We start from the raw sequence: 25,197 nt of genomic DNA on the forward strand, positions 1-25,197 counted from the left end.
TTGTTTGCTCAAAAAAGTGCTGAAATGAAATAAATTGTTCACAGAGAAATGTTAACTTATTGAAAAAAATGTATATGTTCAGAAAATATATAGATTTGAAATCCTGCTGTTTTTAAATCATTATATTTTTATACATTTGTAATTTTATCCAAACATTTTAATAAATATTGATTTTGTTTGTTCAGAAAAGTGTTTTTTTTGTATGTTCAGAAAAGTGATGAAATAAAAAATTTACAGATAAATTGTAACATTGAACAAATTATGCTATACTATTTTTTTTATGAATTTTTGAAATTAAAAGTGAGAAAATAAATGGCATTTGTGACAGTGTCTTTATTTTACAGTACAAAAAATTAATGCACTAATCCTGATTACAGTATAATTATAAAATACAGTACTGTGATTATTACTGTACATTTTTTTACAGTAATTTAAAAGTTACTGCGATTATATTTACAGTAAGAATACTGTGAAATGAAATACAGCAACTTACAAGCTAATTGCTGCCAGCAAGTTGCTGTATTTTTCACAGTTATCTTTTTACAGTGTATAGTATCTTACTTGTCGGAGACATTGTGTGAGCTGATGCTTGAAGCACACAGTGAGGGGATTTAGATGCTCCATACGGTGTGGAAATGAGCGGGTCTTTATCATCGCTGAAGTGAGACACAATACGATCGCAAATGGACTAACAAGCAAGCGAACATGACACACGAGCATAGTCAAGCAGCATATATTAGGCTAGATCTCGGCTAATGTCCTGCGTGACTCGTGTGTTTTGAATAATGAAGTGCACAGAGCGAGAGCGAGCGCTCTTCTCACCATCAATAGTAGACGCGCCCCTTACCTGCTGATTGGCTACAAGTTTGTTATTCCACTCGGCCAGTGTCATTGGCCAGTGTCCTTTTTCTAAACGGTTTTGAAATAAGACTTACCCCACCTTTAATATAACTCAATATAGTTTATTTAGCTAAACTGGTAACTTATTGGTGTTCTATTGAGTATTTTATTACAAAACAATATATAATAAAATGCACACTTTGTTATATAGAATGTTTAAAAATTCAAAGTTAATTTAACGAGACGAGGTTTTTAGTCTGCATACTGATATGAAATAAACGTTTATTGATTCTGTGCTACATTACTCCACTAGATGTCGCTGCTCTTTGAAAAAGACAGCAAATGGCAAATACAAATGACATTTTCTTAAAATTTCAACTTTATTTTTTCTTAGATCATACAAAAGGTAAAATAACATAGTTTTAATGTTAATTACAGAGAGATCAATTTATAAGTAAGAAGAGAGACAATAAAGAACAGATTTATAAAAAAAAATTCCAGTATGGGTTTTTATATGGCAACATCACAAAGTGTTCAATTGATATTTCAAATCACACGGAAAAGATAAAAAAGTGGAAACCCAGAGTACTGAAAAAGTTAATCGCCAAGATTACAAGCTGTTACAGATTTAAAAGTTATAAACACAAAGCTTGATTTGATACAATGAAACAAGTCGGTCTAAAACACAGATATACTGGTAATACAACCTTTCAAATTCCTAACACACACCTCTTTCATCCTGTCTCATATCTTTCCTGAGACAAATGGGCCTTTGGAAAGAGGGGATAAGTTTTCCCATCAAAGCCTCTAGGTAAACGTAACACTTCTCACAGGAAATATCAAACTCCCCTCGTAAAGAAGCCAGAACCAACATAACAGAAGCCTTTGTCAATACTTCAGCATATTTATGTGGGCTTTCTGTATAAATTCAAATGAATGCGGACTATTTTCTGAATTAATCTCACTCTTCTGCGTCTCCGCGGTGAGCAGGCGCTTACAGTTTCTTGGAGCAGTCAGAGCAGTAAATGTCTCCATTGCGAGCTACAAAACGCTTTTCTGCCAGGTTGAGAGAGCACTTCTTACAGTTAAAGCAGTAATCGTGCCAAGAGCCTCCCTCATAGTTCACTACGTTCGTAGCCTTGCCAAATCCTGTGGGATGAGAAAAGGTAGATTTATTTGTCACTTTAATTCAAGTCAAATACACAACATTTAAAAGAATGCATAAAGTCGAGAAATTTGTGTGTGTTTGGATTCAAACCTGTAATGGGATTCTGGCAGCTGCTGCATTTTTTGGCCACAGTGCTTTTGTAGCAGTCCACACAGTAGACCTTTTCCTCGTGGGAGGTGAAGCGGGTGCCAGCCAGAGGCTTTCGGCAGGAGGAGCACACAAAGCACTCTGAATGCCACGGCTGGTCCTGGTAATTCACACCTCCTGTGGTAATGGGCTGGAGGAAGACATGTGGAAACAATACAGTGAGGCAACTCTTTACAGTCATTATCATAAAACATCTTAATTTATTTTTTATCATAAAAGAACATGTTTTGTATTTATAGAATATTAAGAAATCAACAACTTTAAAAGTAATCATTAACTAAAATACATTCATTTCTAATACATCTTTCACCTTCTTGCAGCAAGCACACTGCTTGGCAAATTTCTTCTCGTGGCAAGGGCTGCAGTAGATGTTGTTGTTCTTTGTAATGAAACTTTTGGAGCCGATTGGTTTTTGACACTGATAGCAGGTGAAACACTCATCATGCCATGAGTTGCCTTTGTATTCCACGTTTTCAGTGCCTGTATCAAACACATTAGAAAGGAAAATGAATAAAAATATATACATACACTCACCAAAAGGATTATTAGGAACATCATAATACTGTGTTTGACCCCCTTTCGCCTTCAGAACTGTGGCATTGATTCAACAAGGTGCTGAAAGCATTCTTTAGAAATGTTGGCCCATATTGATAGGATAGCATCTTGCAGTTGATGGAGATTTGTGGGATGCACATCCAGGGCACGAAGCTCCCATTCCACCACATCCCAAAGATGCTCTATTGGGTTGAGATCTGGTGACTGTGGGGGCCATTTTAGTACAGTGAACTCATTGTCATGTTCAAGAAACCAATTTGAAATGATTCGAGCTTTGTGACATGGTGCATTATCCTGCTGGAAGTAGCCATCAGAGGATGGGTACATGGTGGTCATAAAGGGATGGACATGGTCAGAAACCATTTCCAATTGGCACTAAGGGGCCTAAAGTGTGCCAAGAAAAATCCCCCACACCATTACACCACCACCACCAGCCTGCACAGTGGTAACAAGGCATGATGTATCCATGTTCTCATTCTGTTTACACCAAATTCTGACTCTACCATCTGAATGTCTTAACAGAAATCGAGACTCATCAGACCAGGCAACATTTTTATTTTCTTCAACTGTCCAATTTCGGCAAATTGTAACCTCTTTTTCCTATTTGTAGTGGAGATGAGTGGTACCCGGTGGGGTCTTCTGCTGTTGTAGCCCATCCACCTCAAAGTTGTGCATGTTGTGGCTTCACAAATGCTTTGCTGCATACTTCGGTTGTAACGAGTGGTTATTTCAGTCAAAGTTGATCTTCTATCAGCTTGAATCAGTCGGTCTATTCTCCTCTGACCTCTAGCATCAACAAGGCAAACTGGATGTTTTTCCCTTTTCACAACATTCTTTGTAAACCCTAGAAATGGTTGTGTGTGAAAATCCCAGTGTTACAGATCAGGCGTGTAGGTCGAACTCACAAAGGCAAAGGTGAACTTGGAACAAGAATCTTTTAATTGAAATACCACAGGACCATCCAGACACTCCACTTTACATGAACGACGACGGACAAACACTGAGGCGAAACTGAGTACTAAACGAGGTAATTAACACAGGGCTAAACGAGGTAATTAACAGGACACAGGTGATAGACATAACTCATTAGGAAGACTGGGGAGAAACTAGGTCACGGGGCTGAACTCAAAACACAAAGAACACAGCAGACAGGTTATACATGTAACACCCACTAACTGAGCAGATTGTGAAATACTCAGATCGGCTCATCTACCAACAACCATGCCACGCTCAAAATTGCTTAAATCACCTTTCTTTCCCCTTCTGACATTCAGTTTGGAGTTCAGGAGATTGACCAGGACCACACCCCTAAATGCATTGAAGCAACTGCCATGTGATTGGTTGATTAGATAATTGCATTAACGGGAAATTGAACAGGTGTTCCTAATAATCCTTTAGGTGTGTGTGTGTGTGTGTGTGTGTGTGTGTGTGTGTGTGTGTGTGTGTAGGAAAACTGAAGAATCTTCAGAACCTGAAGGATATGTATTCTTTATGTAAACATCTTTTATGTCAAATATCTTACTCAGGACAGTTCTAAAAAAATAAAAATAACATGCATTATTTTATGATTCATTTTATCTTGTTAAAATGGTTCACATTTTCACAGATTCAGCAAGGGGTTCATAAACTTTCAAACATTTATATTTATTTCATATTAGATTTGTTAAGTAATATCAAACTACTTTATATAAAAACACATAAACATTTATATCTATACCTGCCAGTATGGGCTTGTAGCAGCCATGGCAGCGAGGGGCATCCTCACGTGAGCTACACGTCCCACACAGGACCCTGTCATCTTTTGAGGTGAAGGACTCCTTGGCCAGGTTCTTATAGCACTTGGCACATCGGAAACAATCGGAGTGCCAGTACCGGCCTTTATGGTGAAGCTCCTACACAGACAGGAACCAAGACTGAGAAATGTACACACTTTTATTGTGGGATGTGATTAATCGCGATTAATCATTTGACAGCCCTAAATATAATAGAATATTTTGTGAAAGTAATATATTTAAATATAAATATACATTACCGTTCAAAAGTTTGGGTCTATTAGATTTTTTTTTCAGCAAGGATGCTTTGAATTAATCAAAAGATGACAGTAAATACATTTATAATTTTACAAAATATGTCCTTATTAAAATAAGTCTGTCATATTCATCAAAGAATATGAAAATAATGTGTAATCAGCTTCCAAAAAAATATTAAGCAGTACAACTGTTAAGAAATAATGTTTCTTGAGCACCAAATCATCATATTAGAATGATTTCTGAAGGATTATGTGACTCTGAAAACTGGAGTAATGATGCTGAAAATTCTGCTTTGCGTAAATTACATTTTAAAATATACAAAAATAGAAAACTTAAATTGTAATTAAATTTCACAATGGTTGATTTTATTGTATTTTTTAATAAAAAGAAATGCAGACAAAATTCAAACATCTTACCGACTCAACATTTTGAATGGTAGAGCATATACTTATTTTTATTTGATTCATTATTATTATTTTAAAAAATTGAAATACAAAAATTGTATGTAGGTCTATACAGTAGGCTACTTTAATTTCGACTTCAAAGCCTAATTTATATAGATTACTAAAATTTCTCTAAACCATTAAATTAGTAGCCTGTCTAAGTGCTCTTACAGATACGGGGCAGGATACAACAAAGCAGATTAATGTCAAGTTTAATGTCGGGCACAAAACCACTTCAGACCAACATTGTCAGCCTGTGTTTTTGTGTCATTTTTTTAACTGCGGAAACACCACCCACTAAAAAAACACACATACGGATCCAGATATCACGTGTTACCTTAGACTCGGTGCTGATTGGGCGTCGACACTCTGTGCAGGTGTTGGCGCAGAACTTGTCGAAGCATCGCACGCAGACTTGCTTCTCGTCTTTCCTCACAAACTTCTTTCCACTGAGGTCCTCGCGACAGTAAAAACAGTTGGAACGGTCTGCCATAGTCGCCCAATAAACGCACGAGTTCTGTGAGAAATAATAACAGCGATTTACCTCATCGTGATCATAAAATTAGCTCATAAAAATACATCATGAAGCCTATAAATTTAGAAAAAGAAAAGGATCTTTTGTTTCACGTCCCACACCCCCTCATGCAACCAACAGTGTTCAGAGTTTCCCCAGGAAACTGTGTGAGGTCATTTATTGATAAGATAGTTTGTTCCGTTTTCCCTTAGGCGGAAGGGCCCAATTGCTTTGAGTTTTATGTAACCATAGGCAACAGCACACAGCATGTGTGTTTTTTTATTGTCCTCCTCAGGTCTAATCTTGATCTGATAGCGGGTTCATTTCAGCTGTAGTGAGGATGAGTTCTTTCAGTAAGATGACAGACCTAAATCTCTTCGGTAACAACAAAACAGTGCGTTCACTATAATGTCTAAATCAAACGATGTCATGAACCAGCCACGGAAATGCAATAAAATTGAATTTGTTATGAGAAATTTGATTATAAACGAATGCCTGGTTTGAATTACATATTGTTTCACTTGCCAAAACAAACGTAAATGGGAACTTGTAGTCATTAAAAATGAGGGCAGGTTACCAACACTTCCTGGTAATGAAATATTAACTTTTGTGCAAATGCTTCAAGCGAATATGTGCATGTTTTAGTAGCCTATGCGGGCACAAATTTGATCGCTTTGGTTTATACGTGCAGAAGTATGTCTGGTATGCATGTGGTGAGATGAGGAATGTTAACAGTTCTTTACCAAAGTTTAAAGAGGGAACCTCTCATTCACTTTGCAGTGAGCTTAGGCCTGTCTGGTTAATTATTTAGCATGCCTCAGATCTGAAAAACTTCCAGGTGGGTTGTCTGTCAACTAACTAATGGCTGACATATTTTACTGCTCTACTCAAGTCCCAAAAGCAGAGGAAAAAATAATAAGTTTACCTTCCTGTCTCCTTTGCAAATGCAAACTCTGAACTAACATCCTTAATGGATAGAGAGCTGGACGATCCCAAAGTTTCAAATGAAACTGGGCAAATTGTTCTGCACAGTCCCTAAATATGTTTTTCTCAAGTTCTAACATCACTGCCAAAATCAGAATAAACTCCAACCTCCAATTTCTCTCTCAGACTTATTTTTCTATATGGTCCCCTGTACTGACAGAGTGGTCTTATTAACCCATCCAAAACCAAATTTCCTCCACGTCTGTTTTAGACAAGCAGAAGAAGATTTTTTTTTTAAAGACACAGGAGAAGTATCTAAACTGCAATGAGGCTTAAATACTTGGGATACTGTTACAGGACTTGGCAAAAGTGGTCTTGTTTTTCTAGAAAGTTTGAAGGCTTCCGAAGTGTGCTGTTCTTCATGATACCCTTTCCAGTTCTGTTTCCTGGTCAGTTAACTTTAATGACAGACCAGATAGACATTTGGAAATCACATTTTAGCTCCGTTCTTACAGCTACTCACCAAAGCTCAAAGTTCACTGGCTCATACTATTTCAATTTGGATTTATGGTGTTTTTATGGGAGAGTTCAAGTGAGGATAGAAATGATGAGGAGAACAATGTGAACCAGGGGCTAGATTTAAGGATAACATTTCTCAACTATTATTTTCTTTGTGTTTTCCAGCTTAAGATTAAGAACATTTGTTTTTCTGAAGTCCCCATGTGGTGAAAATCAAGGTTTTAATGTTGTTTATATGTCTATCTGGTGTTTTTAATATGCTTTAAATGTGCAGTGTGTTATATTTATGAGGATCTATTGACAGAAATGCAATATAATATACATAACTATGCTTTCAGTGGTGTATGGAGACCTTACATAACAAACCGTTCTGTCTATCTACCTTTCTTTATTATATTTCTATTTATATACACCACGGGTCCCGTGCGGCGTCATGTTTCTACAGTAGCCCTAAACGGACAAACTGCTCTACAGACCGCTAGCTACTGCTCTCTCAGATGACATCTTTGTCCTGTGTCGGCCACCGTAGCGTCTCTATGTGCATTGAAAGGGAGAGGTAAGCGGTGGGCGGTTGCCATTCGCAACCTCACTGCTAGATGGTGCTAAAATTTACACACTGCACCTTTAAGACAAATGTACAAATTCATAAGTCTGAGTACATGCTGAGTATTTTCTCCTTAAAGGGGGGGGTGAAACACTCAGTTTCAGTCAGTGTCATGTCAATCTTGAGTACCTATAGAGTAGCATTGCATCCTGCATATCTCCGAAAAGTCTTTATTTTTTTAATAATTATATAAGAAAGATGCGCTGTTCCAAATCTTTCCGAAAAAAGCCGAGCGGGTGGGGGCGTGTCGTGTGAGCTGAGCTAAATAATGACGTGTGCTCGCTGCTGCTATTGTGTTGAGTCGAGTGCGTCGTAAAGCTGTGTCATCCCTAACAGCGGGAAAAAAACTTTATTCAAAATAAAAATATGGCTTTTAATCAGATACAGCCATACATCTATGATCCGGAATCAGACCCAGAGGCTGCAGTTGAACAGGAGCAGCAGCAAAAACGACTAGAGCAGGACGTCTCTATGTGGTACAAGTTATACACTAACTATATAATATGCTTAGCGACTTGTGTTATTTACATATTTATACTTGAATTATATCGTCGTATTTTTGTCTTTGAAGGTGTACATGTGGGAAGTGCAGTTGTGCACGTGTGTTTGTGTGTTTACGCGTGGTTTGTGTAGACAGTAAGCGGACTGGTTTTGCACGGCAGGTTAAGTTAGTGTTTACATAGAAAGACACGGAATAGTAGCGCATTTGAATGAAGAAGCGTGCTTATTTAGTTCAACATATTTCCCCCCTCTTTGTGTATTGTTGTTTGGAGTGCTTTTACAATACACAAACATAAAGTTACACATATAGTGGCCAGCTAAACAAATGTACACGCACTACACATCGCATGCTCCATTGATCAATTAGCTATACGTGATCATGTTTGGGCTACTTGATGAGCATAGGCAAAAACACAGACATTTGAAGCAGTCTCACTCACCGCCTGCGGTTCTAACGTTGGGACTGCTCCATCATTCAGCATTAGGCGATCGGGAAAATCCGGCGTCGAGCTGGGCCTTGTTTATGAAACAGTCGGCACCGAAATGCAGCGAACAGATATAAACATTTGCGCAACTCAGTTGCTGATCCGGAAAAGCAAATTACATCCACTGTTGCCTTACCGCGGGGTTTTTGGGGAATCTGTGCAGGACTGTCTTGGTCTGGCAACCAAAAACGCACTTTTTTGGTGACATTGTTATGTGCACATCACCTGTCCAGCATCCTACAAGCCAGCGCTTTGATGGGCGTAGCCTGTTACTTTCGCTCTCTCCCTCTCTCTCTCTCACGCGCTTCCGGTAGAATTGTCCGTAAGGCCCATACAAGGAAATTCCGCCCCCATTAACGTCAAAGGGGACGCATGATCTCAAAAAACTTGCCGAAACTTATGACTAACCGGAAGTAGTATTTTTGACAAAGAAATACTCCCATCAAACGTCCACCTTAACTTTTGAAACTTTGTCTATGTTTAGTATGGGATTCCAAGTCTTTAACAGTGTAAAAAAGATCAGTATGCATGAAACAGCATTTCACCCCCCCTTTAAAACTGCAGTGAACTAAAGTGTTCAGAAAGACAGTTTGAAATCAGTGGTGTTTCTGATGTCACAAACTACCGTTTAACCAATGTGTGATCGTGCGAGTTATAATAACATTATATGATACAATTATTAACTACAGGCGGACTTTAAATTATTATAATTATCCATTAACTTTCATTATTTTTACTTCAGATTTTCATGAATCCCACCCCAGATTCAATCTCACATGTTTGCCACACCACAGCACATGTGCTAACCACTAGACCACAGCTTCACTCCCTTGGTTATAATTAATACCAAACAACTCAATTAAAACAAATAATGAGCAAATAAGGGAACCCGCTTACTGGGTCACAGATAAGTGTGAAAGGGGGCATTTTTATAGACGATGATGTAATGGCGAACTGACAGACCCTTGTTTTAGTCAAATATTTAATGTGATCTCCAGGGAGATGGCAGACTGTTGAGACTGGAATCTGGTTTCAGGATGACCTCATGCACCAGCATCTGGAACACAGTCGGGTAAGCGTAGCAGCCAAAGCAAACGAGGGGAAGAATTGGAACAGTCACGCTGCTCGTGACCCATTGGTTGATGCGATATGAGGGAACTTGAGAGCCTGTGAGGCTTCAGCTGAAGAGAAAAATAATATCGCGATACGGTCCATGTTTATTCCTCCTTTATGCTGCTTTTGCGTGCATTTAACAAGTTATTTTTCTTTGCCAGCCACAATAGGGTGCGGTGCATATGGTAAAGGCAACCAAATTAGAAGTTGGGCAATGACATCACCTGCTGGTTAGCTCAAAATATCACTTTTACAGTAATTACTGCATTTGAAAACCACACACGAGCGCACTTGTGCATATGCGCTAACCCAAACAGAGAAACATATGTTGGATGAACTGTTTCTTTAAAATGCATTTTAAGACACAAATGGTCCTAATTAGCAAACATGGGTCATCTGAAATATGGTAATTAACCCTGTTTTACAGCAGGGAAAATTGAAGGGGTCTTGGCAGAGCGTTATTGTGCTGGCATGATCTACTTGCTGAAGAATGTGGCAAACGCTTGGAAACAGGAAGCCTGTGAAGTGGCGGTAAGAAGAACAGGCGAGACGGCTGGCCAGCGGTGTAACCCTAGTCTTCTTGATGTGCACTCCTAAATACACTTTCACAAAGAGGAAACTCAAACAAGACTACCGTTCCTCTCTAGGGTTAACCTGGGGCCACATTTACTAAACCACCATATAATTACACCGAAATTCATTATAATTTATAATGTTTCTCTTAAAGGGACCTGGCTCGACCAATAGGCTATTTATTACATGGGGTTCTGGAATACCTCATTGGTTGGTCAAAAAGTACAATATAGTGTGCAACAAATGGAAGTGAAAATACATCGATTTTTTAATAAATAGCATATAAACTGTTGAAGACGGACCTATGAACTATGAGGTTGTTAATGTTAATTGTTGAAGTCATCAGTGCACATTATTTCAATTTTTTTTTTTTTTTATATTCACGTTAATCACGGAAATCAGAGTTAAAAACTACATTACCCAGGATTTTGCAAAGACATCACCAATCAGAGAACCAAAACAAGTAAATTGCTCCGAAAGAGCTCTTAAGTACTTATTCCCTCACACGAAGCGCAAGTCAATCTCACTATTCACTTAAATATTTGCATATATACAGTATATATATATATATGCATATTTTGCAATAAACGTAAAAGATATAGGACATAATCAACATCTTCAAATCAATTGTTTTATATTTCTCAATAGTTTTTAATTTGATTGTCATTTGCATGCTTCATGGGATTGTAGTTCTTTCCCCTGTAGTGTCTGAACTATTTCAGACAAAAATGCTGTTTTTGTCTGAAATAGTTCTTTCAAAAGCTGAAAAAGTCGAAGGGCACTTCTAAATGTTGAGATTGACCAATCAGAACATTCCATAGAATAATAATAAAAGCTGTTCTTATCAACTTTAAGATCAGCTTTTGGAGTAAATGTCACCCTTTACACATTATACAAACAGTTTGTAATATTTGTTGTAGGCTGTGTTCACTGATATTCCTCTGCTTTCATGTGCATTGTCAAATACACAAAACGGAGAGAAAAAACGGAGTATCAATCCAACCAGTTCTTACCTAAATGTTTCCACATATGCTTTAAAAAAGGCCCCAACAAGCAAAAATGTAGAGGAATGAATCACTTTTCATCTGACGTTAAAGGGATAGTTCACCAAAAATTAAAATTCTGTCATCATTTACACACCCTCAAGTTGTTCCAATGAGTTTCTGTATGAGTTTCTTCTGCTGAACACAAAAGTAGATATTTCTAAGAATAACCAAACCATTGAGTTCCATAATATCTTTTTCACATTCTATGAAAGTTAATGTTTGGTTATCGACATTCTTAAAAATATATCTGTGTTCATCAGAAGAAAATCATGCAGGTTTTGAAACGTCTTGGGACAGACTTGTTATTTTTGTGCGACTATCCCTTTAAGGCAATTGCAAACGCTTTGCCGGTCCCCACTGTGTTCTTGGTAGAATGAGAACACAAGATCATTTCACAGATGTAAAATTGGATCTGAAGGTAAATGAGCAACAGACAGCTCTGTTGATGGGCCATGTCAACTGTTTTTGAGTATTATTTTGTACTCCTTAATAAAACCCTTAGTTATAGAGTAATTGCGGTTTTCTTCAGATTTTTAGGAATTTAGTTTGAAACTGGCTCCTGATTCATAATCAGTCATGAGGCAGTGACTCAAACACATGAGATGCGCCCTTGATACAATACAATTCTTGTCTTGGGGTATGAACAGGGTGTTTGGTTCCAATTTTAAATGTGCATTATGTCAGTACTCATTGTTATTAATTTATGTACTATTCATAAGGTGTACGACAACACATTTTTATATTAATTACCTTAGTAATAATACACTTAAATCACTGTCTGTAAAGCATCATTTTAAGTCAGCAAAAAGTGCCCACATGGGAAAATGGATAGAAAGCTAAATAACGAATGCCAGACATGGTATAATAGCCTAATAATTCTCCTGTGCATTTTTACTTCCTCGGAATGCGCAACAGGTAATGGCAGAATTATGGACATCAAAGACAGATATATCTATATCACTCTCATGGGGTGAATTCCTTTCTGCACACAATTTAGACACAAACTGTCCAGCGGAGTCTCTCAGCCCATCAGTCCATGCCTTAGACATGTGGCTAGATCTCTGGAGTGAAAATCTTTAATAAGAAACAGATTTCAGAGGCTGAAAGAACATGCAGAAAATCCCTGAAGCCAACGCCCCATTACTGTACTTACATTAGTGCACTTCATATTCAGACTCATTCAGGTTAATCAAACCAACATAAATAAGGGTAGATTTCTTTCTTGGCCAGAATAAATATTAAACAGAGAAGCCATTCTGAAAATGTTAACTTTTTTCAAGAATTTAATTAAGGATGTATGTTATAAATCTGGGTGGCAGGTGAAAAATGCATATAGCCTACAACACTAAACTGAATAGAATATATAATTTTTTTTAAATCACAGAAAATATTTTTAATGTATAGCTATTTGTATTATTTATTTATTTACTTAAATATGAAAACTTTATTTTATATAATTTCTGCCTCTATTTTTGTTTTGTGTTTTGTTTTTGGCACAGGTCTTTGCATGTAGGCTACTAGGCAGAATAGCACGCCCCTGTGACTCCGTGTCCTATTCAGAAAACGTTGTCCTATTTCTAAAATTCGATGATTCGTTATCCTGTTTTTTTTTCAACCGTTGAGAAATTTGAACTTACCTCTTTCTGCGGGACACGGAGTGTGTCCTGTCCACTGCAGCCACAGCAAAGTTGCAATGTGTTTTGCTCTAGCGTTGGTTGGTGGGTTGTCGAGAAATCTTAGCTCATTAATATAAATTAGGTCATGCTAACGTTCATTGGTAGACGTCCAATGGCGTATGCTTTCTTCTTAATATTAATTAGGTAATCCTGGCGCTGCGCAGTTACCAACCAATGATGAAGATTTGGCTCATGAATATTAAGATATTTTACCATAGTGGGATTCGTAAATCCACAGGGCTTGAAGGTTTTTATGTAGGCCTATTCACGGCAAAAACAATCAAATTAAGATTCAACAGTTTCACTGTATGAAATAGGAGCCTTTTCCATGATAAAAATGTATTCCATTTTATTATACAAGTCAATTTCTGTAAGATTTTTAAAACTCCACCAGCTATGTCTAGCACTGTTTACCTGTAAAAATACGAAATCGATGTCTTAAAGTAAATTAAACAAAGAAGATGGCTGCGCTCAAACAATTTCCAACACTGGCTTAAAAAGTACATCAAAACTAATTTATTAGAGGGTCAAAGGATGTGGAAACAATTTGAAATAAGTCACTTTTTCACAAACTTGTATGAAATCTCTTTTCATAAGTTAATGTTATGAGGTAATGATGAATCCATAGTACAGTACACACACACACACACACCAGGAAACCAGGCACTTGTTTAAATAGATTTATCCACAATTGACTCACAAGTTATCTATGGCTTTGAAATGATCAATCAATGCATTCACAATAGAGGCAGACGTTCAGTCTAAGCTACACACTACTTAAACACAAAATTATTTAGAATCTTTTTTGGCACATTTTTTGTTTCTGTTAAGAAATTAGGAAGAAAACAGAAGGATTAGCAACCACAGCCATATAAGAATGGTGTCTAGACAAATAAATACATATTAATGGCAACATATAATAAACCAATAAAAGCATAAATAATACTTTAACTTAATATCTCTGAAAAAAAGATTCACTTAGAGGTCAGCAGCTGTCCAGCAGGCTCAGACTCTGTGGCGCAGAGGGTCCGACAGAGGCGGGGATGGTGGAGGAGGAGGAAATGATGTCAGGGGGTCTGGAGGCTCATCTGTAGGAAGGACCAGACGGGTGCCTCCGAACGCAAGCTCCCTGTCGAGAGGATCATCTGATGTTCCTGCTAGTGAGTAAAGGCCAGCCTGGCCTGTGGAAGTGGTGGGCATGCCATGGGAATCCGTGCTGATCGTCATGTCACTGTACATAAAGCTATCGCCGTCATTTAGAATCAGCTCCGTGTCCTCATCATGCAATTGACCAGCATTCTAGCAAGAACGTGAGGGATAAGAACATCCATGATGCACAATTCAGATTACATTCATGTGCTCATATTTAATTCACACATTTTTACACTGTAGTATGAGCCAAAATCTTATATGGTTCAATGGTTTACCTCATAGGCTTGTGAGCTGGTAAGACAGCGTGCTATTGGACCACAGCAGGCTGGAAGAGTGGTAGTGAGAGGAGGCCCACTGTGTGTGAGGAAGGGTTTTAAATAACTGCACCACTTCATTAAGGATTAACCATAATTTAAAATGACTTATTTATACTACTACTAGTTTTATCAGTTATACTGTTACATATCATTACTTAAGTCTTCAGTCACATGATCCTTCAGAAATCATTCTAATATGCTGCTCAATAAACATTTATTATTATCGTAACGATCAATTTTTAAAACAGATGTGCTGCTGAATATAATACTTTTGTGAAAACTTTTCAATTTTTTTCAGGATTTAGTTTTTATAAATAGAAATGTCAAAAGAACATGTTTAAGTTTATTTATTTTTTGGTAACATTATGATAAATTTATATGTTTTTGTATCAATTATATACTTTATTTTTACCATTTCATGCACACTTACATTTATTTTGAAGTTTTCCATAATTTATTTATACATTGTATTCCAATTTGTACTTCTAATTTGTAGCATGTCTCAAATTATAATAACTATATAATAATCATTAGTCCGGTTTGTGAACATTTTTAATTCGAGTGTAGGGTTTCCACCTGTGTGTTCCTGAGTAAATTTTAGGGGGTTCATGAGCTGATGAAAAGCTAGTAATTAATCAAATCACAAACATGTAAAATTAAAACGAATAAACATTTAAAAAAGGAAAACAATACAAATAAATCAAACAAAACATTATTTGTTATAGGCTACTTGAGATGGAAAAATCAAAGCTTGTTTTAAATTTTACAGCTGGCCATGAGCGCCCTCTACTGTTTAAAATACTGTACTGAATTATGGATCATTACGGTTGCATATAATGGTCAAATCCACCATGTAGTGATCTAGGGTGTAGTTTTAAATCATTTTTAAAGAACAATTAAAGGGTCAGTTCACCCAAAAATGAAAATTCTGTCATTAATTACTTACTCTAATGTCGTTCGACACCCGTAAGACCTCCGTTCATCTTCGGAACACAAATGAAGATATTTGTGTTGAAATCCGATGGCTCAGACAGGCCTTCACTGACACCAATGTCATTTCCTCTCTCAAGACCCATAAAGGCACTAAAGACGTCGTTACAAAGCCCATCTCACTACAGCGGCTCTACAATCATTTTATGAAGTGACGAGAATAGTTTTTGTGCGCAAAAAAACTATTCTCATAGTCATCGCTTCATAAAATGATTGTAGAGCCGCTTAAATGCCTCTTGGGCATGCAAGTGCTGCTCCTATCTCTTAGAATGGGGAAATGTCAAATTCTCCAAAGCTGTTCCCTTGCGATTAAATATCATATTTGAAATCACCAATGAGCAACAACATTTAGGACAACACATATTAATAACGTCTCATTTAGTAGATAAATCCTCGAATTACGACAAATAAAATAAATGTTTCCAGCCAAGACAAAGCTAATGCACATGCACAATCCCAAATGTGTATCAGAACACTGCCTGTTTCTACAGCAATCAAAATTTCTAATCAACAATTGGCTCTTTCATTTAGAAGGCGGGGCTTATTCACTATATTGGGCGTTGCACTTTCTCCCATTCATAAGTAATCGGATCTTCCTATAAAGTCATTAAAGCTACACTTTAGGCTTAAAGGTATATGACCATCCAGTGAATAATAGTTTCTGTTCCTCTCAATTCTGATTTCGTTTTAACTCCTACGGTGGCCGATTTAGTCCAAGATTAACATGGCAATCCCCCTCTTCACATTCGACACGGTGTCATCGAGTGTTAAAACGCGAAAGGCGAAGCTTGAATTTATGGGTATGTCCCTCTTTGGCTAATGTACTTTCAAGATGGAGGGGCAACATGGCGACCGGCATTCGTACCCCTCACCCGTATGTATTTTCAATGACATATTAAACTTACGTGAATACTTTATTACTTGAAAGAAGTAAATATACATTAATGAGCACATATTTTTTTTAAAGAAATAAGTGTTTTTAGCTAAGAATAAACTAAAAAAAGTTACACAGTGTAGCTTTAATACAAAACAACTGAAGGATACTTGTGGTCAAAAGTGTACCACAGTCTGAACGGCCAGGCACTTTCATGCTTGGTACTTCTTTGTGTCACTGCATCTGGTGCTGTGACCTATATGAGCAGAGAGAAAAATACAAAAAGTTAATATAGCCTGTTATATTACCCTTATGGTACAGATTTGTACAGTAAATATTTGAAGGTTAAACAGCATTTTTACTGATATCATCACTTGCATATCCAGCAGATATGAGTAGAACTTACAGTATTATCTTGATCTGTGTCCACTCCCACTCTGTGGAAAGATAATGTAATTTAAGCACAAACAAAAAATGAGAGAAAGATATAGTTTGCTTCCAAAATGCAAGACTCACCGAATATGCATGAGTGACAGCATGGGGGTCGTCCCGCCCCCACAGACCCACACGGTCAAGAAAACGATCAGTAGGGTGGTAGAAAACATCATCTGCCTGGCGTAAGTCGCAGTGTCTCTGATTGAGAGGGCAAAGGTCATAGCCCCTCGGAGACCTGTGAGGTCAGCGTGACATCATCAACAACAGAAAACAGGAAATGATGCGTATTAAACGGTAAGGTATTACCTGAAAACATCATGACGTGTTGGAAGTTGGAGGAAATTTTGTTCTTGCGGCCCAAGTTTACCAGGAAAGACAAGGGGTAGATGTTGGCCGCCCTGCCAAGAAATATGGCCAGCTAGAAATGAAAGCCACGGTCAAGGATAATGTGTGGATGTTTATCCGTACACAATTCATGAGTACAGCGCAAACATGCTGCTACAAAAGGATACAAATGCACCTATGATAAAGAAGGGATTGAACACATGGTGCTGGAAGGAGAAAAGTGTCAATCCCATGTAAGAAAAGATGAAGTTTTCAGCCAGGAAATTCAGCACCTCGAACAACTATTGGGGGAAACGGAGGACAATGCTATCAGCATACCAATTTTCAACCATGCAAACAGTTTGTACAGTTGTTTGATGGCTTTTAAATCCACATTACCTGTTTGGTTCTAGTCTTGGATTCAGCAGAAAGATTGTTGTATGTATAGTGAGCCTGAGTAATTCCACAGAAGAGCACTGCAACCACACCTAAACACAGAAACAAAGATTATTTTACTTTTATTTATCTACAATTACAGTTTAAAAGGATTAGTTAACTTTAAAATGAAAATGACTCCATGATTTTCTCACCTTCAAGTGAGTAAATTTTACTTTATAACGTGTTAAATATGGATATTTTTCTTACATAAAAACCTCCATCAATTCACTTCAGAAGGCCTTTATTAAGCCCCTGGAGCCGTGTGGAGTATGTTTATGATGGATGGACGCACTTTTTTTAGCTTCAAACTCGTGAGCCCCATTCACAGCCATTATAATGCTTGGAAGCATCAGATTTATTACTATAACTCTGATTGTGTTCATCAGAAAAAAGAAAATCATATTCACCTAGGATGTCTTGAGTGTGAGTAAATAATGGGCTAATTTTCATTTTAAAGTGAACCTACCCTTTAATATACTGAATTCACTTTTATATGTTCAGTTTTCATTTTAAGTTTTGTTAACATTTTAATAATTGCTTTGCTTCTGTCATTTTTAAATAGGTTTTTTTTAGCTTTATGTTTGTTTTAGTTTCATTCAAGTCCTCATCAAATCTTTATATTTTATTTATTTAATACTATTTTTAATAGTTTAAGTTAATAACATTATTGATAAAAAATATAGTTTATGAATGTGGCGAGGTGAACGAGCGAGAGACATGGGAGGAGCGAGTGAGACCGGGGACGTGATTGTGAAAGAGCGTCACCTGCGAGCCACACCGGTCTCATGAGTCCTCTCATGAGGGAGCTCGGAGGCATTTAAGGACGAGCGACACCAGTCAAGGACGAGAGAGGACCAGGCCTGGATTTTATGTTATGTTTTGTTTACGTTCTGTTGTGTGTGTGCGGGCAGTCGTCCGTGATGGGCTGCCCGCGTTTTATTGTGTGTGTGTGTGTGTGTGGGCAGTCGTCCGTGAGGGGCTGCCCATGTTTTATTGTGTGTGTGTGCGGGCAGTCGTCCGTGAGGGGCTGCCCGCGTTTTATTGTGTGTGTGTGTGAACGGGTAGTCGTCCGTGAGGGGCTGTCCTCGTTTTATTGTGTGTGTGTGTGTGCGGGCAGTCGTTCGTGAGGGGCTGCCCGCGTTACTTTCGTTATGTTTATTTATTTAAATTCAATTTAGTTGAATGTTCGCCGGTTCCCGCCTCCTTCCTTCCATCAAAGAACCTTGTTACACTGGTGTCGCTCGTCCTTAAATGTAAATGTATTGTATTAGAGCACTGACTGATTAGAATCGTACAGAGCCCCTAAGGGGACAGGGTGGTGGAAAATATGAGACTGGGAGGAAAAATAATAAATCTGTTCTTTTGCAATCTCTTGCAAAAGTTTCTCGGGGGAACGCAAACATTTTTAAGAGAACGCAAATATTTTTCCTGCCACCATGTCCCCATAGGGGCTTCGTAGAATCAAGTATTCCTGTAATAAAGCAATTTAGAGACGCCACCTGTGAAGCCGCAGGCTTCAGCCAACAGGAACGTACTCCAGGACATGAGGAAGAAAAGGGCCGTTTCCAGCAAGGGGAAATCTCTTAGCCTGGTGAACTTTGTGACCTAAATAACAACAAATATTAATATATCAGCCACATTAAACAGGTTTAGACTGATTCATTTGGGTCCTTATGTACATTTAGAAAATGAAGAGAAAAGTAAAACATAGATACCAGAGCTGTCATGACTCCAGTTGCAACTCCCATTGCAAATGACCCACTGAAAAACCCTAGAAAGACACCCAGAGACTTGAGCAGGGCACTGCCGTCAAATGTGTGACGATTGTCTCCCTCAGGCTGGTATGCCACTATTGATCTGATAGAAGGTGAGAAAAGATACTTTTTCATTTTGAAATAAGACATTTCATGATTGACTGAACATGATTACAACACAGATTATATTCGTCTGAAAGAAGAAAGTCATATACAAGCTTGTTCAGGTGTGTTTGCTCAGAGTTGGAGCAAGAAACTGCAGGACTGTGACTCTCCAGGACCGATGTTGGCCAGCCCGGCTCTAGATCAACATCCGTCACAGTTCTACACTGATGAGTCACTTCAAAGATTTTACACAACGGAAGTTCTTTGGTCACTCAATGGAAATGGAAGACGGCAGCGAAGTTAGTCAGTCGAGGGATAATAAGCAGCTGCTCTATACAAGGAAAAAAATCGATCTCTTACTCTGTCTGTGTCCTCCTTAATGCCTGTGCTCAAATTCGCACATCACTTTATAAATGAATGTGTAAACGCTGACTTCAGTAGCCTCCGTGCTTACTTCATATGACAGCGTGCTGCGAGCCATTTGTTATTGTTCTTTTGCACATGATGAGGGTCAGTTCAGGATAGTGACCTGTTTACACTCAGCACATAAGTCCATATTCAAAATTATTGTGAACAGCAAAACTAAACAATAACAACAAAATTTGATTTGAGCAATAAATTAGAATTGAGCACTACGGCTTGCAGTGTGAACAGCTGTAGTAACTCATTTATATCGGTGTCATTTACATTACTCAGTCCTGAGGACCTCAAATGGACCTGTGTGTGTTGTGTGTATATTTAGGGTGTGCACTCACGACGACAGGACGATGGCCACAGCATCATTGAGGACGCTCTCGCCGAACATCAGCGCGTAGAGATCCACATCAACTTTCAGCTCATTGAAAATGGCCAGAACAGTCACTGTAAGAAATTAAAAACTTGGTTATGAAGTCATTCGAAGTGAATTTTAATATAGCTAAACACACTATATTGCAAAAAGTATTGAGACATCCCTCCAAATCATTGAATTCAGGTGTTCCAATCACTTCCGTGGCCACGGATATACAAGCTTGTTCGGGTGTGTTTGATCAGAGTTAAATCATAAAATCAAGCACCTAGGCATGCAGACACTTCTACAAGATTTTGTGAAAGAATGGGTCGCTCTCAGGAGCTCAGTGAATTCAAGCGTGGTACCGTGATAGGTTGCCACCCGTAGGCTATAATAAATCCATTCATGATATGTCCTCACTACTAAATATTCCACTGTCAACTGTTAGTGGTATTATAACAAAGTGGAAGATATTGGGAAAAACAGCAACTCAGCCACAAAGTGATAGGCCACGTAAAATCACAGCGGGGTCTGTGGTGCACAATGTGCAGAAGACTTTCTGCAAAATCTCCAAACTTTGTGTGGCCTTCAGATTAGCTCAAGAACAGTGTGTGCAGAGCTTCATGGAATGGGTTTCCGTGGCCGATCAGCTGCATCCAAGCCTTACATCACCAAGTGTATTGCAAAGCATCGGATGCAGTGGTGTAAAGCACGCCGCCACTGGACTCTAGAGTAGTGGAGAAGTGTTCTCTGGAGTGACAAAACACGCTTCTGTCTGGCAATGTGATGGACGAGTCTGGTTTTGGCGGTTGCCAGGGGAACCGTACTTGCCTGATTGCATTGTGCCAAGTGGAAAGTTTGGTTTTTCAGGAGTTGGCTTGGCCCCTTATTTCCAGTGTAAAGAACTCTTAATGCTTCAGCATACCAAGACATTTTGGACAATTTCGCGTTTCAAACTTTGTGGGAACAGTTTGGGGATGGCCCCTTCTTGTTCCAACATGACTGCACACCAGTGCACAAAGCAAGGTCCATAAAGAGATGGAGGAGCGAGTTTGGTGTGGAGGAACTTGACTGGGTTGCGTGCACAGTCCTGACCTCAACCTGATAGATCACCTTTGGAATTAATTAGAGCGGAGACTGCAAGCCCACAACTCCCAACTCGGAGCCCAGAACTCCGACCTCACAAATGCGCTTCAATAATTCCCATAAACACACTCCTAAACCTCGTGGAAAGCCTTCCCAGAAGAGTTGAAGCTGTTATACCTGCAAAGGGTGAGCCACCTCCATATTAAACCCTACGGATTAAGAATAGGATGTCATTAAGGTTCATGTGCATGTAAAGAGGTAGGTGTCCCAGAACTTTCGGCAATATAGTGTATATTAGATATAAGAACACAGTTTAATAATTTTAAAGCGCAAACAATACCTGGATCTGTAGCAGACACAATAGCACCGAAGAACAGACAGTCAGTGAAAAAGAAATCCCCTCCAAGCTGACCGATGACTTTCATAAACACCACACAGCCATACATCACCAACCTGCACAGAGGAAATTTGACTAAATTATTTATATAATATATAATATAATTGTATTTGTCACACTTTAGTTTAGGGTCCAATTCTCAATATAAAGTAACTATGTCATTTTGCCTAAATAAACTCCTAATCACTGCTTGATAATAGTTAATACGTGCTGTTTAGGTATTGGACAGGTTTTTAAAACATGATCACACAAAATAATGCATTAATATGCGCTTTATAAGTACTAATAAACAGATAATATCCTACTAATATGTATGCTAATTAGCAACTAGTTAAAAGATAGAATTGGACCTAAACTAAAGTGTTACATTTTTAATAACAAAGCTCTTTTCTTTATAAAAAAACATCACTCACCCTGTAACAAAGCATGATGTCAGTGTGCCCACAAAGGCGTACGAGAGAATGGACCCCAAATTTCTGAAAAAATGCCTCTGATAGTTAAAATGAATAAAAAAAAAAAGATTACTCAAAAAGAAACAAGCTAATCCACATTGATAAGAGACAAAACAGGCTTATTTTTCATCAGGATATTCATATTCTTACTCGTTTGAGACTGTATCCTGCATGAAAGATGATGGGTGGAAGCAAAATGTTGAAAAAAACCTCAGGATCAAAAGTAACCTAGAAGTGTGAAAATAAAATCCTGTATGTAATATTACACATTCACATACAATAGAAGGAAAGAACATTAAAAATCGCAGGTAACAAATCTGTTATTTTAGAGGATTTAACAGCAGTACCTTCCTGAGCATCTCTGCATTTGGCACATCATGACCCTTGTTGTCCCGCACCTCTCCTTTCAGGCTGTACTCGTAGAATCGGCCGCTCACATTCACTAGGATGGTGGTGGGACTGCTGTTCATGGCACAACTCAACGTGATATCATTGAAGTCCTGTGGCGAATGGACACCAAAGCGCAGAATCACACCCACAAACAAACCTGGAGATGGAAAACATACGTCAACCATTGTGTTAAGCAAAGCACATACAGAGAAATCACAAAAGTAATAATCATGCTACCGGGAAAAAATATTTACCATAGTAATCATAGTTTAGACTAGAATACCAATTATTGCTATTACAGTAAACCGGTGACAGTGAAAATAAGAAATAAAGTCAGAAAAACACTGAAAGTTTTGCATGTGTTAAATTTAATAAAATATATAAATTATTTATTTTTAAGTTTAAATTTAGATGTAAATATTTGTGCATTAAAATAGACTTAAAATATTACATTTATAAACTTATTAAGACTTACTTAGATTTACATTTAGATTTTGAATTAAACAATAATCAAATTAAAAATTGACTTAAATGTATTACAGTTATTAAAATATATAAATTAATACTTATATTAAAGATTTAAATTTAGATAAACATAATTATTACACAACACACCAAAGTATTTATTACATTACTTTTTAAACCATTTATTATGTAATTTTATCTAAATTTAAATCTTAAATAAGTATTAATAAATGTATATATTTTAATAAATGTAAAGCTTTGAAGATTTTTTAAGACTTATATTTAAGATTAAATATTTATTATGCAATGACTACATTAAAATATATTACATTAAAATATAATTCGTAACAATTACAATGAATTACGACTTTGAATAATTGTTTTAATATTCACTACACAATTGTATTAAAATAGACAAAATGTGTAATATATATATAGCTAAATTTCAGTTTTGTAAGTCTGTCAAAACTGGGAAATATTTATTTTACATTTGATAGTAACTTAATGAGTGTTTATAGTTATTTGTCTTTGTAATTTTTATTTATTTATTGAGATGCATTTTAAAATAAAATATTGAACAGTATTATATTAAAAAGTACTTTGAGAACATTAATGAACTCATGTGGAAGATGTCTGGTGCCCTCCTACACATACAATGTTCCTGGATGTGAACTTATTTATGACTGCATTCACTAAATCTCACCGTAAATCATAGCTAAGCCCGTCTCGTGCAGGAACCTGAAGCGGCGGTGTTTGAAGAGCCATATCGTGAGGATAGTGAGTGTGAGTAACATGATGAATATGAGCAGGTTGGCGCTGTCCTGCCTGTGGCTCTCCTCCGCTTTCCTCTCCGTCACCACATTCACCATCTCCGTGTTCTCAGCCAGACTAATGACAGAAAAGCACATCAGACACAGCAAACGGGGAAGCATAAAAGCCCCCGAGACGGAGGTGCGTCTTCTTTGACATCCCATCATGGCTGTTTATGAGACTGGTCTGTCGTTTCAGTTCAGGGCTGTGTTGATGCGAATCACTGCGATCTATTTACCTCCACATAGCGGCGCGCGAAGAAAGCGGCAATAACAACCTTGACAGTCGACCGGAAGTATTACATTACAAAATAAAGGACTCTTAAAATGATTAGTTTTGTGTCCTGCACATGGTCCTGCATAACACCTGTATAAAAATGCTATACCAGATCGGGGTAAACAGAAATGTTGCCAATGGCAACTAACTTAAATAAAATAAGTTAAAATCGAAGAACTAACAGGTCAAAGGTAAAACTGAATATAATACGAGTATAATAAGTATAATATAATAAATTAATATAATTAATTTTCAAATTGTTGTAACTGTTATGCACAGGTTAAAACCTTGATTTGCACATTTCTAACAAACAACATTAAATAAACATTATATATATTTCTTAACATTTTTCTTGTCTTCATCTGTCCAATTTTGGCAAATTGTAGCCTCTTTTTCCTATTTGTAGTGGAGATGAATGGTACCCGGTGGGGTCTTCTGCTGTAGTAGCCCATCCGCCTCAAGGTTGTGCGTGTTGTGGCTTCACAAATGCTTTGCTGCATACCTCGGTTGTAACGAGTGGTTATTTCAGTCAAAGTTGCTCTTCTATCAGCTTGAATCAGTCGGTCCATTCTCCTCTGACCTCTAGCATAAAACAAGGCATTTTCGCCCACAGGACTGCTGCATACTGGATGTTTTTCCCTTTTCACACCATTTTTTGTAAACCCTAGAAATAGTTGTGCATGAAAATCCCAGTAACTGAGCAGATTGTGAAAGACCGGCCCGTCTGGCACCAACAACCATGCCACGCTCAAAATTGCTTAAATCACCTTTCTTTCCCATTCTGACATTCAGTTCAGAGTTCAGGAGATTGTCTTGACCAGGACCACACCCCTAAATGCATTGAAGCAACTGCCATGTGATTGGTTGATTAGATAATTGCATTAATGAGAACCTGAACCGGTGTTCCTAATAATCCTTTAGGTGGATATATATATATATATATATATATATATATATATATATATATATATATATATATATATATATATATATATATATATATCTTTATGAGTAGCTGTTTTCTT

General features: G+C 37.6%; 2 protein-coding genes across 2 annotated transcripts; both read right to left on the reverse strand.

The window, feature by feature from the left end:
• Positions 1-1,201: 1,201 nt before the first annotated feature.
• On the reverse strand, positions 1,202-13,192 carry fhl1b (four and a half LIM domains 1b). The gene is made up of 6 exons (XM_067432739.1): positions 13,100-13,192; positions 5,521-5,700; positions 4,428-4,602; positions 2,466-2,635; positions 2,099-2,285; positions 1,202-1,989 (listed from the first exon to the last, which is right to left on the reverse strand). The coding sequence occupies exons 2-6, from the start codon at positions 5,674-5,676 to the stop codon at positions 1,835-1,837; spliced, it is 843 nt and encodes a 280-aa protein (XP_067288840.1). The 5' UTR covers positions 5,677-5,700; positions 13,100-13,192; the 3' UTR covers positions 1,202-1,834.
• Positions 13,193-14,124: 932 nt separating this feature from the next.
• Positions 14,125-24,173, reverse strand: slc9a6b (solute carrier family 9 member 6b). Its single transcript, XM_067433482.1, has 16 exons — positions 23,790-24,173; positions 22,579-22,778; positions 22,382-22,459; positions 22,193-22,269; positions 21,723-21,835; positions 20,283-20,388; positions 19,384-19,525; positions 19,168-19,273; positions 17,630-17,718; positions 17,419-17,532; positions 17,213-17,324; positions 16,988-17,141; positions 16,878-16,908; positions 16,642-16,727; positions 14,566-14,671; positions 14,125-14,437 (listed from the first exon to the last, which is right to left on the reverse strand). Exons 1-16 carry the CDS (start codon positions 24,061-24,063, stop codon positions 14,144-14,146), a joined length of 2,082 nt encoding a protein of 693 aa, XP_067289583.1. The 5' UTR covers positions 24,064-24,173; the 3' UTR covers positions 14,125-14,143.
• Positions 24,174-25,197: the final 1,024 nt, after the last annotated feature.

This window comes from Pseudorasbora parva, chromosome 23 (genome assembly GCF_024679245.1).
Source record: "Pseudorasbora parva isolate DD20220531a chromosome 23, ASM2467924v1, whole genome shotgun sequence".
Classification (NCBI taxonomy): Eukaryota; Metazoa; Chordata; class Actinopteri; order Cypriniformes; family Gobionidae; genus Pseudorasbora; species Pseudorasbora parva.